The sequence below is a fragment of the Pagrus pagrus genome (genome assembly GCF_965226575.1).
Source record: "Pagrus pagrus genome assembly, chromosome: 22".
NCBI classification, from domain to species: Eukaryota; Metazoa; Chordata; class Actinopteri; order Spariformes; family Sparidae; genus Pagrus; species Pagrus pagrus.
The window spans coordinates 1,834,735-1,852,488 of record NC_140204.1 but is presented as its reverse complement, the minus strand read 5'-3'; the positions used below and the strand labels follow the sequence as shown (position 1 = coordinate 1,852,488).

The window sequence follows — 17,754 nt, the reverse complement described above, 5'->3', positions numbered from 1 at the left end:
CAGATAAAACAAAAGTTTTAGCTTTAGGCTCGACGTGTTGCTCGGGAACTTTTATCTTCAGGCTGGACTGGTAGCTTGAGGACTTCAGCTTCGGGAAGGCTACCAGTCAAGACTTAAGCTGAAGTTTATGATTTACTTGTTGAGCCTGAACCCGAAGTTATCTATTTACCGGTCGAGCCTGAAGGTATTTAAGAACTGTGAACTTCAAGGCTTCAAGTTGGACAGATAAAACACGTTTCGACTTTAGGCTCAGCCTGTTAATCACAAACTTTTATCTTCAGGCTGGACTGGTAGCTTGAGGACTTCGGCTTCAGTCTCAACCATTAAATAGGGAACTTCAGGTCCAGGTTCCACTGGAAAAATCGAAAACTTGGACTTCGGACTCGACCAGTAAATGGAGAATTTGGACTTCGAGCTGGACAGATAAAAAAAAAAGTCAACCTGTTGCTGGAGAACGTTTATCTTCAGGCTGAACCAGTAAATCAGAAGCAAAGGAAAATGTCTGCGATACAAAGCTACAGGACTTAACTCCTGTATAACAGATGTCTTCTGTTAGAAAATCATTTTGCCATTTCTATTGACGAACAACACATTAGCTGTAAATCTGTCAACAGTTTTATTCCAAAACACCGAAGTTTACAGACAAAACTACCTGAAATTTCATCGTCAGTGTTTCTACATCACGTCAACAACATGTCAAGCACACGGCTGAGTTCTGATTGTTCCGCTCAAACTCTTCATTTTGTTTGTTAATTTAAAGCGTGGGAGACGTATTTTAACATTTTATAATTGAAAATTCACACTAACTTTTAAATAAATAGGGTTTATTTATTAATAGTTTTTACAGATTAGATTTCTCTTTGTTCTGCTTTCCTGATTCTTGGGCTTGATTAAGCTTTTTTTGTTAAATGAGGCCTTTTTTCAGATTAGTTTGCATCAGTTAACCGATTACAATTAATAACAGACGAAGGGATTTTAATTGGTTCTCTGAATAACATCAGCAGGGATAAACATTACAAATTTAAATAGAAGTCTCTCTGTTGAATTACTTTTGAGACTTTAAAAGTTACAGATTACATCTCAACAAACTTTCTATACAGATTTCCAATCAACCAGCCTGAAAACTAAATGAATCAAACTCCAGAAACGTCGACTGAAACATGCGCTGTATAAATATATTAAACATGTTCACAGCTCCAAAGGGCCTGAACTGAAACAAACAGCTGAACGAGAGCATCCACTGAACACAAACAAGATGTGAACTTAAGAAAATCGTTAGTCTTAAACACTGTTTGATCTGCGTTGACTTGAATCAGATCAATAAAACCTCTTAAAGCCTTCAGAGACGTCGACTCTGAACAAATCACTGCACATAACGAGACGTAAAGAGGAACATAAAAACACTCACATCAATAAAAACACTTCCAGCCTTCAGATCTGGCAACGTGAAGACACTCGTCACCTCTGAACTCTTTCTTGTTCTGCGTTAATAAAATGTCTGTTCAGGTCTTAAAACAACGATGAACAACCGTGACTCTGCTTCTGATTTCTTCTCCTGTGATGAAGAAATAAACTTCCTGCTGTCATCCTCCTCTCCAGATCTAAAAAACAACAGAAAATTACTTTCTTACAACTTGTTTTACTCAGTCAGCTGTGGCATTTTACTTCCAGTGTGTTTTTCTCACAAAGTAAAAGTTTAAACGTTTCTCTGGTGGGAAAAAATGGTGAGTGAGCACGTTTTAAGTCGGTACTTTAAATTCTTAAATTAATTTAAATATACTGAATCTAAACATGATTGTTTTTTATTGTTTTTACCTGTAACTTCCTGATAATGTCCTTTTTTTCCTTCACAGACGAACGAGACAGCAGCCGTGTTTTTGCTGTATTTTTATGAGACATTAAGACTCCAGCTGTCTTTGTGGCTGCAAAGCTACTTTTTATTCTTAGAGAGGCTTAACATTTTTCAGCCCGTGTCGCAGTAAAACGGGGTATTTTTAATGAGATGTCTGGACATTTTCCAGCTGTTTTTGTGGCGACAAAACTTAATATTTTTAATGAGATGTTGAGACTTTTTCTTCACAGGACCAGAAAGTGTAAAAACAAATCTAATTGTGTTCTTACGTCTTTTAACTTTTCTCTCTTTTCTGAGTGATTCTGGTCTGAACGAGGGTAAAACATAACCAGAAAGACGCCAGTAAGTTTAATCTAAAGCAGAAATATATCTTAAATCTGCCCTCACAGACTGTTTTTTTGCTTCTTTCTCATATTCTTCTTTCAGATGACTGGAGCCTTTAAAGTGTATAAAAACACAGCTGTGAAATGGGTCAGGAGACTGAGAAATGTGGAGGAAACTCTGATATCTGCGGTTCCTCTTCCTCGCACAGATAACTCAGGTTAACTCAAACGTAAAAAGGGATCAGCAGCTACAAACATTCCTCAGGAGTAGAAGAAGACGAAGGTGAGGTCCCTCCTCCTCCTCCTCCTCCTCCTCCTCCCTGTCTTTCTGTTTTTAGCTCTCTCTAGAGACGACTGGTTTAATGGGAGGATGAAAGAAAATGGAAATCAGACTGATGTCGTGGAAAAGCCTGTTTCTTAATCTCTCGGCTCTTTTTACACTCTCTCTGTAAGTCACTGTGATAGAGCTCTGCATTGTTAACACTAAACGTGGCATTAATGTACGTAGTGAAACTTCTGTCACTGATGAGATCTGTTCAGACACTCGTTCTTTCTTTCATGTCTAAATGTCACATTTTGGCCAACTTTCGAAAAAATGTATCTTTCACCTGAAAACTGAACAGATGATTCGACATGTTTTTGATTTGATGGGTACTTTAAGGTGAACCGGAGAGGAGGAGGAGAGGAGGAGGCCGACTGACATTTAACAGACGTCTAGAAAAGACTTTTTATCAGCTGGATTTGTGTTTTTGTAAAACCTAAACAGCGTCTGTCTTTGTTCTCTTTTAGTTTAGTTTTCTAAATCAGGGCGATAGAGAGAAGAAGCTGAGCAGAAGCTAAACATCGTCCTCCTTCATCTCTGACGGAGATAACAGGAATGAAGCAGAGATGGGAGACGTTACAGGAACAGAAAATATTTAGAAAATATAAGACGGTCCTGCCTTTTCTCCTCCTCGTCCTCAGATTGTCTCCTCGCTGCTCAGTGTCAGACGAGAAAAGGCCTCCTGCAACATCAAGCCACATCTTCACATCACAAAGTCTTACAGTTAGCTCGACAGCTATTTTTAATCACACTGCTCGGCCCTCGGGATCACAGCGCGGTAACACAACAAGTGACATGAACATGAACATGTGATAAATGTATTCATAGGTCGGTTTGTCATTCAGCTCAGTATGTTCCAGCCCAGATGCAGAAGAAAATGCGAATCATGGCTCCATTAGACCTGACGTATAAAATCATGTTATGATCAGATCAGATCACGAGAGACCGCCGTTCAAGATGACGCTGAGAGCACGTTTCAACCAACAGAACAGGGTATTTTTAACAAGACATCAGGACATTTCCACCCGTCTCCACCCGCCTTCACCCTTCATTACAACATATTGGTGAAATGAACTAGCTTCGTGGCAGATAATGCTCATAGAGGCTTCAGTGCCCCGTCACTCGCAGTATATGGATAAACGCGGCGCTCCACTGGAGAACGACTCCAGATGACACCAAAGTTATCTGGGTGAGTAAATGATCGTATTTATGCTAGAAATAAGGTCCAGGTTAGGGACGGTAGTTCCCCTTTAACCCTGATCAACCCCTTGATACATTTCAGAAGATCCGTGGTTTTCAGAAAAAGGAAAGATGCCAACATTTATTTTGCAGTGATCGTTTGTCTTTCCTTTCAGAAACCGGCTGTAAAAAACAATCCCACACATTAATGTAACCTCACGTGATTCATTAGAGGTTAATTATGGTAAAACTCTCACCGTCAGTAGAAAGGCGACAGGGGGCCGAGCGAGGACAGAGAAGGCAGGGGGGAGAGGGGGAAGGGAGAGGGCGGGGGAGGAGGAGGGAGGCAGGAGGCGAAGGCCCTGCCGCCGCAGGTCAGCAGCCGGGGACTGGTGGCCGACGGCGGGACGGTGAGGGGAGGAGAGGGGGTGCTGGGAGAATCACAGGAAGCTCCACTGAAGAGGGACGAGTCTGGAGGAGAGGAGACAGGAGACAGGAGACAGGAGAGGAGAGAGGAGACAGGAGAAGAGACAGGAGAGAGGAGACAGGAGAGGAGAGAGGAGAGAGGAGAGGAGACAGGAGAGGAGAGAGGAGAGAGGAGAGAGGAGAGGAGACAGGAGAGGAGAGAGGAGACAGGAGAGAGGAGACAGGAGACAGGAGACAGGAGACAGGAGAGGAGACAGGAGAGGAGAGGAGACAGGAGACAGGAGAGGAGACAGGAGAGGAGAGAGGAGAGAGGAGAGAGGAGAGGAGACAGGAGACAGGAGACAGGAGAGGAGACAGGAGAGGAGAGAGGAGACAGGAGAGGAGAGAGGAGAGAGGAGAGGAGACAGGAGACAGGAGACAGGAGAGGAGAGGAGACAGGAGAGAGGAGACAGGAGAGAGGAGAGAGGAGACAGGAGATAGGAGACAGGAGATAGGAGACAGGAGAGAGGAGACAGGAGAGAGGAGACAGGAGACAGGAGAGAGGAGACAGGAGAGAGGAGAGGAGACAGGAGATAGGAGAGAGGAGAGGAGACAGGAGACAGGAGACAGGAGAGAGGAGAGGAGACAGGAGAGAGGAGAGGAGACATGTTAAAGATTCATTTAAGGGACAAAAGCCTCCCGGCTGGATGAACAGCAGCTCACAGATGATCAACAGGTACTTCCTGTCGTCCCAACACATTCCTACACTGAGTGAGTCTTCATGTGAAGGTGAGGTGTTTGACGCTGGCTGCTGCATGGAGGAGGTTTTATTGTTTTGTTTGTGTCTTGAGAACACACATTACTGCCAGGCAGCTAGTGGCAGCTACAGGTGTGAAGACCAGAGAGTCTGTTTCAGAAACACAGTGGCGACTCCTCAAGAGATGAGCTGCAGCTGCTGTAGCATTTCTTTTAACCAGACATCAGCACATCTTCCGGCTGCCTCTGTGGCTCTGCTGATACATAAAATGTATCCTGGTGAGACGATCTGAATGCAAGTACAGCTGCATTTTAAACATGGCTGCCAACAATCTCAAATAACAGCCTTTTTGGGAAAAGTTTTGGCGATTAACCGTTTTATATACTGGAAACAAAACTTGAAAGACTTGTTGACATCAGGAGTGTAGGTTCAGATTATAGAAGCGGAAACTGTTGCTTGTTAAACATTCAGGGACACTAATAAAAAATCAAACTGTGAGTCCACCGACGACACAAGCCTGGAGTTTAATTTCAAGGAATAATCACAATTCAAAATAGCCAGTGTGATACTGCTCGGGGTGAAGCCACAATTAATAATTAAACGTTTCTGCAAATTTATTTTGGAGGTCAATTATCAACAAAACACTCAGCATTAGCTCCTGCAGGGAGAGTGTCTGCAGGACGGACACAGATTGGGATGTCAGAAGACAGAGTGAGAGGGAAGGGTTGGAGGAGGAGGAGGAGGAGGAGGAGGAGGAGGACAGACGGCATGTTGTGGGTTGAGCTCCATCACTGGCAGAGATATTCAGGTCCCTGTGGAGCTGCGAGCGTCATAAAAAATGGATGCAGTGTAAGAGAGTTTGATTAAAAGCGCCCACCGCAGGGCGGGCTTCCAGCAGCCCGGGCACTCCCAACTTCCTTTTCACGTTTTCAAAGTAACATCTCGTGTCCAAAAAAACATTTTTAATTGCGTTTGGGTCGGCCTGTTGCAGACCGCAGGGACCCGAGGGAGCTGCGACGACACAGACCTGCTTCCTGAAAGTCAATTAGGAAAAACCAGCTTATTTCAGCCTCTTTGTGCTCTGAAACACTTTCTCACTGCTCCTCTTCACTCACAGGCTGATGGGACGACATTTTACTGCGTATACGGCTGCTGCACTCAAGCTGCGGCCCCGAGAGACACATTTAGTAAAACTGGAGTTGTGCTCTATTTTCAGGACGGAGCAGCTGCGTGGTTCAACGAAGGCATGATGGGAGGCTCTTCAAATATCTCTGCATCCGGTAAAAATAGTCAGAAGCTCCATGGAGCCAAAGATCAGTTCATGGTGATGTTTTAAAGGTCAGAGACGCTGGTTCACCTGGCAGGACATGTGTGTAAATGATCTGAAACATCCCCACTCAGTCCAAAGTACATTCAAAGCTGCTGTTGAACCAGAAACATTTGAGGCTGTTTTGAAATGTTATAAGATTATTATTTCCCCGAGCTGTCAGCGGCTCTGTGTGTGCTTCTGTCATTAATCAATAGGAGTTTGAACACACTGAATTATTTATTTTTCCTCGCTTTTCAATGGGAAAATACGACCTGTAGCTGCTCCTGTTAGCTGGAAAACACAATGTGTCCACTTCACACAGCCTCACATTCAAATTTAATACAAACATCACTGAAAATAAACACTTCACAGATATTTTCTGAGGAAATATTCAGCCGAAGAAATGTCCACTCTTTGACCTGCCTGAGAGTAACAGCAGCAAAAACTCATTATAGTTCTTCATTTCCTCGTTCACACTGACTCTGTGCAGATAAACTAGTCCAAAACAAGGTGGACAAACAGCCTGATCAAAGAGCCAAACCACATGAACTCACATCATCTCCAGGTTTAGGGCTTTAAAATCTGATATAAACTATATATTACTGGATCTGAATCCTCATTGGCTACATGATGCATCAATCATCCGGAGGCTGGTGTGTGATTGGCTCAGGAGAGAGGAGGAAGAAGAGAGGGGGTCATTTTGTCTACACGATCACTCGTTGGCTGTTGCAGGCTCGAGGGCGGGCGTAGAAATGTGTTTTTAATTCAGCAGGTGTAGTGGATGTTTCTCATGGTACAGATCTTGTACCACTGAGTGGACTGGAAGATGTTCATTAACACATGCAGTAAAACCACTCTGATCACGTCTCACTCGCTCTAAATGTGAATGATTTAGCAGAACAGATGTTAACAAAACAGATAGCTTGTAACTTCAGCGGGATTCAGGCGGTTTTGATCTGGTTCCAGTCAGCAGGTGATGTTCATTTCCAATTATGTCGTTTTGAACAGAGCTCCTCAAATGTTCAACATGTTGTGAGAGACGTGAGAGACTCTGTGATTGGCTCAGAGGGAGCTCCGGATGGCACGAGTTCAGACTCTGACAGCTGCTACGACGCATTTCAGACAATACGCGACATAACGAGGCTGCCAAACCCGTCTGGATCGGTCCAATCTGTTCTGAGACTCAGACATCCCGGCAGCATTCAGGTGACCTGAGAGTTAAAGAAACTGAGACGCCTGCAGGGTCCTGAACTCCTGAAAACTGCCACTCAAGAAGGCAGTGATGAGCAGAAACTCTGAGATAACTGAAGGCAGCGAGTTCAGTCCAGCAGACGGATTAAACTGTAATATGAATCTGAATAAATGATGATGGTTAGATTAAGAGTGTCAAAATGTAATAATGCAAACACAGATTATTAGGCTGCTTCAGCTCCAGACTGCTCTGCTGTGTGAATACAGATGGTGTTTAAAATGGATTTTACTTCATTATCTGCTGCAGCGGCTCTGTGGACAGTAGATTACTACACCTTGTCCAATAACAGGTTCATCACGACACCTCTGCACCTGTTCAACCACGAGGAGTCAGACAGGTGACGCTTCTGAAACCAAATCACTGCAGCAGAGACGACTGTTACTGTTTAAATGAAGGATCGAGAGGAAAAGACATGAAATTAAGACACTAACTCACATTTCTTGACACGTTTTTCCTCGACCACGCTTCAAAATGGTTGGCGGTTAAAACTCTGTCCTTTTTAAATGCAACACACGTTGACAGCATCGAGAAGCAAATGTGATAAACATGAAAGCTGATTTCAGTCACACGGATACGTGCGATAAACTTCTTCCTTCAAACTGAGCGTGTTAATTAAAGGCATTAAAGGCAAAAGGGATTTAAAATGGCAGACCGACTGTCGTGTGCTGTTTGTTATACAAACAATCAAACATGGAGGATGGGTTTGCCGCCATTTGCTCCACAGCTGTAAACTAACAGCTTGTTTATTCACACGGTGTTTTGTAAACAGTGTGTTTATACATGCACATACAGTAAACAGCCCAGCAAACAAACAGACAACACACATCATAAAACTGAATGTCAAACTGTGTCTGGATGCCTGTAAGCACTGTGTGTGTGTGTGTGTGTGTGTGTGTGTGTGTGTGTGTGTGCGTGCGTGTGTGTGTGTGTGTGTACCCAGGTTCCACAGGGTGGTCTGTGCAGCCAGCTCTTTGGCGTCATCCAGCAGCGCACACAGCTTGTCAGGCATGTAGGTGCTTCGTGTTGACGGGATCAACACCTGCACGCACACACACACACACACACACACACACACACACACACACACCCTCAGTTTGTTTGTTTTTGACGAATGGAAATAATCTTTAAAATGTATACAAATAAACATTTATGTATTTATTCTGCATGAATATATTCTGCTGTTTAACGGCTGCAGTGAGGCTTGTGCTCACTGTGACGTAAAGTGAAGTGGAGTCAGGTAAAAGGAGGTGGAGGCAGGCGACACACCTTGTAGAGGAGCAGCAGTTTCCCGTCCCGTCCAGGCGTGGAGTACAGCTGGTACTCGGGCTGGGACCAGAAGTTCTTGCTGCAGTAGAAGTCGAGCAGATTGACGGCGGAGGCGATCTGACCCTGCTTCAGCGCCTGCAGGTTGGTGGGGGAGAGAGGAGTGCCGGCAAACAGGGGGTACACACACCTGTCTGGATCCTCTGATGACACACACACACACACACACACACACACACACACACACACACACACACTCAGAGGATTAGCATGAGCGCTCATTAGCCAAACATGTGTCTGTTGTAGCCTGGAGGTAACAAGTTAACTTTAACTGACTAAATAAAACAGCTACAGCAACAGATGTGATGTTGACTGTTAGGGCTGTGAATCTTTGCCAATCTCACGATTTGATTCTGATCTGATCCATTTACTGAGTCAGATCACAGAGAAGTGTCTCTGTTTCGGGTTCATACCGACGTGGTGAGACAGAGTCACTCAGTCTACGTCTACTTGCTGGTCACAGTTACTATTCATTGATACACACCTGTAAAGAAACTGCCAGACAGACGGACAGATGCTCTGCAGCTGATAACTCTGCAGTGGTCTGCTTAAAGTTCATCTTGCAAAAGGTAATTATCCAGTTATTAAATAAAAGAAAGGCTTGCAGCCCCTGCCTCGTGTAAAGATGAGATAACTCTAGCATGTGCGTGCTGTAAATTGTCCGGGTGCTGCACTACCCTCGACGTTTAGTTCCACCTTTATTGTCCCGTCAACATCACGCTACTAATTAAGACTGAGAAGATGGATTGTTGACATTTGTGAATCGATTCTGTTGACTAAGTTTTATTACTCTCCATTAGTCTCTCCTTGTTTTACACTTCAACTCTGTAGAAACGTTCTAAGACTTTGTTCAAACTGTTTTAGATTCAAGTCGTCTGGCGCTGCTGATCCATGAAACATATCCAGTTATGTTAATCATGTCATTAATTTAGCGGAGGGGTGAATTCAGGGGCAGATTCTTCTGGTCTTAAACACTTAGTGAAAGATGATCTGTATCTTAAAGCTCCAACAAACCCTGGTTATTCATGATTAAATGTAAATGTGTGCTGCTTTCATTTGGCTGTTTAACACTTTCACCATCGATGCATCACTGTCACACTGAATCAGCTATATTTCTATAAGAGTAAATAAAGATTAATGGCGGCCTCTTTATCTCGCTGCAACAGAGCTGCTAGTGCCACAGCAAAACTGCACCACATTTCCCAGAATCCCTCTGACTTCCTGCACTCAACTTTTTTTCTTTTTGTCCCTTAATGAGTGTTAATTACAGTCATTATTGAGTGTAGCTGAACATGAAGCAGCTCCTCTCTCATCTCCATCAACACGTCTTCCCTCCTGAAGCGTTCCTCCTCTGTCCGTCTTCCCTCCTCCATGTCTCAAACTCCCAAAGTGAATCTTTAATTCCTTTTCTCAGGAGTCTCTCTCTCTTATCTACCCCTTCACTACTCCTCTCATAAATATTTCACAGTCCATTTGTGGGAGCGTTAACTCCAGAACTTTTCTCATTTTCACAAAATGTCTGCAGGCGTCGGGGAGGGAAACTGGAGTTTTGCTTCATCACCAGATTACTATCATGTCCGTGTCAATATACGAGTGAGAATTGGATGAATGTGGTGTGTAATGGATTAAAAAAGTCAAAACCTGCTCAGACTTGCAGGATGGAAAATTGAACACTCAGCAAGTTGAATGAAATAGAAGAAGAAGAAGAAGAAGAGAGAGGCCGCGTGAGTGACAAACAAAATGGAGCTCGGACAGAGTTAATGAACAGGCAGAAACAGCTCGTTCTTCACACCGACAGCCTCCTCGTTACAGGTGTCCGAGTACAACTGAAGGATAGATCTAATACAGTGCTGTGATATCAAAACGCTGCGTGTATCTAACGATTGCTAGAAGCAACAACTGCCTTGAGAGAAGAAGCAGAAACGCAGAGCAGAGATCTGACTTTACTCTGTACGACGTCATGAGGAGCTGCAGGCGCTTCACTTCTATCTAAATGAAAATGATCATTCAGCTCCGGATGAAGACGATGATGATTAATGATTCATGGTCAGCCGTCTTTAATAACTCGCTGCACATGAACATTTTGAATTGGATGGAGAGCGCTCTCACTTTCACACTATGGAAACAGGAAGTTTCTCCAGAGTTGAGATGAATTTATCTTCATCTGCTGTTTGTTGAGAGCTAAATCAGAAAAAAGTTTAAAATAAAATGAAAGCAGGAAATCCTCCTTTTTGAGGTGTTAAGAGAAGTTACCAGCATCTAAATCCAACCTGAGGCTGCACAGTGTGACAGAAAGATCTCTTCTGCATCACAACTTTTGTTTCCACTTACATCCTGAGGATGTGACATTTGTTGAGATGTTTTCTGACATGTGGAGGACACGGTCTGTAGTCAGCATTTCTCTGCTGCTCGACAGACCTTCATTATAAAGCTGTCACTTTAACATTTATTGATTGTGATGATATTTTGAATACCACTGAGTCTCGTCCTCACCTCCTGCTGCGTCGTAGAAGGGGCTTCCCAGGCGGGTGTGCAGGGGTCTCAGTGTAGAGTATCTGTCACCGCCTCCTCCCATCATCCCTCCGCTGCTCCTGTGCAGGAAAAACGTCCCGTTCCCTCCGTCTCCTCCCGCTCCTGCCGCTGCGTTGTTTCCCAGGTATCCTCTGCTGTTGTACCTCCTCCCGGAGACGCTCCAGTCTTTGACGCCGACAGGTTTGGCCAGCGTCACCTCCACGCTCGCTCCGTCGATCTGGGCCCCGTTCATGAGGCCCAGCGCGGTGATGGCGTCCTCGCGGCTGCGGTAGTGCACGAAGGCGTAGTCGGTGAGCTTCTTGACTCGCTCCACACAGCCCGGTTTGAAGCAGGAGAACTCCTGAAGAAGAGTTTCCTCAGTGGTGCTCAGCATCAGGTTACGGACCTGGAGCACGGACAGAGAGGAACATTTCATTGGTTCTGTTAAATTCTGATGGATTATAATGTAACAAACAAGTTCAGTGTGTAAACCTTCACCTCACGTGAGTCTAAACCCAAATAACTTCCAAGTATTTTTGGCCTTTTGCTCTGTTTTCACTCTGCGTTTACTTTTGGCAAAAGTCCTGATGTCATTTCAAATCATCTGCAGGTCAGTGGTACTTACGGGCAGATGTGGAAGTACACAGATACCTATCAGCGTGTTAAGCCGAGCCAAAGAGTTCACTGAGCTGACCGGACCAGTTTATCTCCGTTGCTAGGTCGTGTCTAAGGTCCACACAACATTTCCATTACGTGAAGCTCATGAGATGGTGCTGATTGTGCTGGTGTTGCCAGGGACGCAGAGCTGTGGCTCGTGACAGACTTTTAATTTTGATGGCAAGAAGCATGAAAATATAAATGAATGGTCTTAATTTTTCATGCCTGATTAATGACGGGGATAAATGGATTAATCAGGAATTAATGGATTAATTCCTGATAATGGACACCTCGCTGGGCGTTATCCCTCGCTGATCCTGTCAGCCGTTGTACTTGCAGGATAATTACAGCCGTCCTGATCTGCTGTAACTCAGAGTCTCAGTTCTTCTGTTAGCAGAGTCGATCAGCACACACACACACACACACACACACACACACACACACACACACACACACACACACACACACACTGAGGGCTTTCTTTACCTCTGGGCCTCCTCTGCTAAAAATACCCTCCCTCACACGTGTGAGGGGCTTCTTGAGTTTGTTGCCCTCAGAGCACAGCTCAGTGTTTCAGAGTAAAAGCCTCCACAGTAATTGATCCCCTGGAGGAGGAGCAGCTCCTGCTGGTCTCCTCCTGCTGCTTCTCTCTCCGTCTCACCTCTGATCTGAACGAGCCGGAGGAATTTCTCTCTCAGCCGTCTTCCTGAGACACTGACCCGACTGAGAGCAGAGCCGGAGCTGACCGTCTTTCTCCGACTCATCCTGAATTAAAGGCTTCGCTGAAGTTTTCTCACTCCCACTGAAGTGGGCTTTAGAAAGTAACAGCTCTGACGTGATCTATATTTCCTCCTTTCCCATCGATCACAGAGTAAGTTTCCTCTCGGGTCATTTTCTAGCAAAGGGATCAATATTTTTGAAGGTTTCATACTTACATAAAGGACTCTGACGCGCTGCATGACCTCCACGTCCACGTCCTTCTCAGGCTCGGCCCAGTCCACCTGGATGGTGTGACCCCACAGCTGGAAGGTCCCTGTTGAACATGGAAATGATTTGTATTCATCACACTGACTGCTGTAAGCTACTTTAATGAGAAGACTCTGAGATGGTTATGTCTTCTTCTTCTACAGGCAGTTACACAGTGTGTACTGGGACACCCAGGACTTTTATTTTGAAAGGTAAAGTTGAACACAGTTCAACAGGAAACTGGTTTTATTTGGGTTTTACACAACATCCAATCTTATTGGGAATCAGTGCTGCACTTCGGCCAATAACATCGAGAGAAGGTTAAATAACAGAAAAAGCTGCAGTTGAACAATCAGCTCTCTGAACCTCAGTGTTGTAGTGAGTGATGCCTCCCTCTGCTGGATGAAGACAGCAGCTGACCCAGAGTGGGCTCAGATGGAGGTGATGTAGAGAGCAGTGGTGACTCAGCAGCAGAGAGACGACAGACTTAATAATCAAAAAGGAGACAGGAAGTGAGTACGGAGCGTGTACCAGGGATGAGCTTCCTCCGGGCCATCGCTGCTGCTTTGTGGGATTCGTACTCGACGAAGGCAAAACCTCGATTTCTGCTTTTGTCCGTGGAGCTGGGATACACGATCACATCCACCACGCCGTCCGTCACCTGCGACACACGTGGACATACGATAGGATGTAATCAGAGCGAATCACAGACATGCTGATGGAAATGATTACTGTAACCTGAGATGACCATGACCAGGTTCCAGCTAATTTTCCATCAGTGTCCACATACTTTTGGCCAGTAGTTGTATAACATATCTGCTTCCATCATCCGTTCACATCACGTCACTTAAATGTTCCTTTACAAATACGACACCGATGAAAAATGTTTCGTCAGCTGCTGTTTAAGTCGACTTCATTTTGTTTCCAAGTTTAAAAAGATTCTTTTAACAACTTCAATTAACTTTTTCCAAAAGTTAATTGAAGGCGTCGAAGTCCTGGAAACAATTTCATGAGTTCATGAAACTCATTTATTCTCTCTCGTCTGTGGGAGTCACAGCTCCATCCGATGAGTTCACGTTCATGGTTACCTGTTTGTCTCCACTCCTCAGTCACATATACAGGAGAACGGGACTGATTGTGAGTTCCTGCTCGGATACAGCATGTGTGGAGGTGTTGGTACCTTGTTCATCTCCTCCATGATCTCGTCCTTCCTCTTGTCTTTGGGGATGGCGCCGATGAAGAGGCGGCAGTTGTCCAGACTCACGCACACTCCGATGAACTTCCCCGGACAGATCTCGTAGTTGTCCAACATCTGGATGGCCCTCTGAGCCGCCTCTCTGGACCGCAATCAATAACCACCAAGACTTACTTAACCACTGTTGATATTCCAGTTTTTCAAAATAAAGGTGGTTAATAATCCACATTTCAAGGATAATATATTCTTATTAGGTCCACGTAATCTAATGTGTCCACTCGTCTGTCCTTTAAATGAATGGTTGTGAGCAGATTTTGGTTTAGAGCTGCTGTGATTAGTCGCCGACTGTTTTCACAATTGATTAATCACAAAAATGTCAAACATCATCTCGTTCCAGCTTCTTAAACGTGAAGCTCTGCTGCCTTATTGCAGTTTACAAAATGAACAGTTGTAGAGATGTAAATTGACACTCTTATGACATGTTTTAATGTTACTTTTAATGCAACTCAGGTTCTGAGACTAAATCAACCTGTCTACCGTCACAACTTGAACACTACACCTGGAAAAAGATTCATATTCAACGGGATGTTACCCGACCAGAGGTGGCGGCACACAGTTACCTGCTGGTGTACATGACGAAGGCGTAGCCGCGGTTCTCTCCGCTGAACTCCATCATCAGTCTGAACTCGTAAATCCTGCCGGCTCTCTCGAACAGAGGCACCAGTTGGTCCTCGTACATGTCTCTGGGAATCTTCCCCACAAACACCTCGCAGCCCCGCTGAGGGGGCGGGCCCTCCCAGCCTGCAGCAGAGACACAGTGTGGGTTCAACACCAGGCTGGAGCTGAAGGTCTGGATCTCCTGCCATCCTGCACTCACTTAATACTGGCACTAATGTAACACCTGAGGTCAGTTAACTACAGCACAGAGTGGTTAACACCAGGCAAATATTACTTATTGTACTTTTTCTACTCCACTACATTTATTTGATAACTTTAGTTACTAGTTACTTTTTGCAAATAGCTGCATCAGAGTAAGTAAGCACTTAGGTAGTTGTTGTCTTGCTGTGTCATGTGTCAACAGGTTTAAGCGAGGACGTTGTATAATTCACTCACGTCTTCGTTCACGTACTACAAAGCTCACAGGGGTTTTATGTAATCAAGGAACATATTATTTGGGTTATTAATCCCTCAAACGCAGCAGGATTTTCCACCGGATGACTTTAATCAGACATTCATCAGTCGACTGTAAATTAAATTAATGTCTGCACACGCTCCTCGGCTCACACATGCTGTTCCTGTGCCTCGTCCACACAAACACTAATCTGTGTGCGGGCTGACGGATGTTCCTCTCTTGTGTTCTTATTAGTCGTATTAAACCAGGCTGTCCTCTGATGACACTGACTGCAGCTTTATCTTTCTTCTTGGTTCCTTCTAAAAAAAAAAACCTCTCTGAAATTTCCCATCAGCCTCTCTGGCATCTTGTCAGGAGTATTTCAGTGAGTCTTATTCTCCATAACTGTCACAGCCCACATGTTAATGCTGACGCAATTAACCAGCTAATCCATTGGCAGAAAAATCAACGTTTCAAATAATCAATTAAATACTTTAACATTTAGAAGAAGTAAACTGTTGTCATGCTCCGTACACACACCTGGCGGTGGTCCGCCGTACTTCCTCTGCCCGTTCTCCTGCACCATGTTGTACCCCGTCTTCTCCATCAGATTCAGCAGCGCCATCTCTTTGGCACAGGACGCCTTGAACTCCTCGGCGCCCTCCAGAGGGCTGACGTTACCGCTGTCTCCCTCCAGGTCTCCGTCTGAGTCTCTGTCTCCGTCTGTCCCACAAACATCACAGTGACCTGTCCTGTTAACATCTAGTATACTGCAGCTGGTCTCAGCTCAGGTTAGAGGACGATGAGTTTGAATTTAATCACAAAAAGTCTTCCTTCAGTAATCGAGCTCACACAACAGATCAGCTTGTCTTCATAACATCATTCAGTTGGTGGCCGTGATGTTGAAATTGTATTTGATTTAAGTCATTTTTTATGTGTGAATATAAGTGAAAGTTTTCCGATTCCAGCTTGTTAAATGTGAATATTTTCTGGTTTCTTTTCTCCTCCATGACAGGAAACTAAAGAGTTTGTTTCAGACACTTAAGGACGCCATCTTGGACTTCAGGAAACACTGACTGACATATTTATAGAACAAAAACAACTAATCGATTAATCGAGAATGAAAACAATCGTTTGTTGCAGCTGTATATCAAATACATATGATTGATGATACTACAATTGATTCTGGTTACATGTTTAATTGTCTTATTGCAGAAATGTAGTTTTAGCAGAGAAAAATCTTTATTTTCAAACTGAAAACTTCAAATTAAGAGTAATTATGTCCCAAACAAGACAATGACAATATCAAACAGCATTTACTGTGTTAAAACAATGACCATATTTTAATTAATTTTAAGATCAACTTTAAATGAAGGCTTTTTACTCTGTGTTTTCAAGCTGAATTAACTTTGTGTATCTTAATTTACCTGACACAGGTAAAAAAAAATAAAAATCTACATTTAGTTGCTATATGATTTAAAGTCACTGGCAGGATGTAAACTTTACACTCACATGAGCAAATATACGTTAAAACTGCTGAGATGTCAGCTAGTTTTAATCCATGTTGCCAAATAACCCAATCTGAGATGTATGATGTTGTTAGCCAGCATGCTAACATTAGCTTGTCTTGATTAGTCTCGTTATGATTTATGATTTTGGCCAAAAGTGACAGTGCAAGGGGATAAATTATCATAACACCGATCCTGATGTTTGCTTTACTTAGATAAGATCTCAGAATGTGAAATGTAAGTTAAACTAAGCTACTTTTCAGTCTTCTGTTCAGCTAACTTTGTTATTTTCTGAGGACAGTTTCACACCCAGCTGCTAATGAGCGACAGCGACATTAACGTGAAGTCAGCTCGTCAACCAGCGTGTGAAACACTCAGATTTATTCATCCAGGAGGGAAAAAGTCCACAACACAAAATCACAAGCTACAGACGGAACCAGCAGCTGCCAGCTCGGCCCACAGGACGTTAAGCTAGCGGCTCTGTAACGTCAGTTAGCTAACAGTAACGGTAACGGAACTTTAGCTTCCCGCAGAGCGTCTTCCTCTCCGGCTAACTGCGGCTGTAGCCCAGCGCATTAAACTCTTACCTGCTCGGCCTGTCGCCATTTCCTCTCTCAGTGAACCGTCTTCTTCCTCAAAGTCTTAAAATGTCACACAGCAACAGCTTAGAGATCAAACTGTCACGTACTTCAGTTAAAGTTGGTCTAGAAGTAACGCGTTACCTGAGAACTATGTTTGGACAAATCACCGGGCCGGAATTATGATTGACAGTCCCTCCGAGCCAATCAGCACGTCGATCTGGGGCACGGAACACGGGGCATATAAAATATAATATAAAATAAATTAAATTAAATATATAGATATTTAAATGATTGATTATATTAATTTGAATAAAGAATTCTAGCTAAAAGTTCTTCTAACTTAGCTAACTAGCAAAAATAAACTCTTACCAACGCAACAAATCAACTGGCCGGACTTATGATTGACAGTCCCTAAGGGCCAATCAGCACGTCGCTCTGGGGCACGGAAGGCGGGACATCATGTAGATACGTTCTAAACGTTTAAAATTAAAATATAAAGAATA

General features: G+C 43.9%; 1 protein-coding gene across 3 annotated transcripts; it reads right to left on the bottom strand.

Annotated features, from left to right (window-relative positions):
- Window positions 1–597: 597 nt before the first annotated feature.
- rbm46 (RNA binding motif protein 46) lies at window positions 598–17,445 on the bottom strand. 3 transcript variants are annotated; one of them, XR_014621466.1, is made up of 12 exons: window positions 17,258–17,445; window positions 15,703–15,885; window positions 14,672–14,852; window positions 14,037–14,193; window positions 13,388–13,517; window positions 12,826–12,923; window positions 11,216–11,639; window positions 8,666–8,865; window positions 8,336–8,438; window positions 3,934–4,147; window positions 3,117–3,179; window positions 1,473–1,601 (listed from the first exon to the last, which is right to left on the bottom strand). XR_014621466.1 is itself a non-coding variant. In XM_084344591.1 (11 exons), the coding sequence occupies exons 1-10, from the start codon at window positions 17,274–17,276 to the stop codon at window positions 3,936–3,938; spliced, it is 1,707 nt and encodes a 568-aa protein (XP_084200717.1). In that variant the 5' UTR covers window positions 17,277–17,444; the 3' UTR covers window positions 1,473–1,601; window positions 3,934–3,935. The 3 variants fall into 3 exon arrangements, 2 of the variants coding, with proteins under 2 accessions (XP_084200718.1, XP_084200717.1); XM_084344591.1 differs by lacking the exon at window positions 3,117–3,179 and having other exon boundaries at window positions 17,258–17,444; XM_084344592.1 differs by lacking the exons at window positions 3,117–3,179; window positions 3,934–4,147 and having other exon boundaries at window positions 598–1,601; window positions 17,258–17,444.
- Window positions 17,446–17,754: the final 309 nt, after the last annotated feature.

What these genes read in the sequence shown, in the direction of transcription:
- rbm46 (XM_084344591.1), bottom strand. An exon ending in GTACGGCGGACCACCGCCAG is followed by an intron (nt 14,853 to 15,702) that starts GTGTGTGTACGG and finishes TCTCTGCTGCAG; the next exon opens with GCTGGGAGGGCCCGCCCCCT. An exon ending in TCATGGAGGAGATGAACAAG is followed by an intron (nt 13,518 to 14,036) that starts GTACCAACACCT and finishes CGTGTGTCGCAG; the next exon opens with GTGACGGACGGCGTGGTGGA.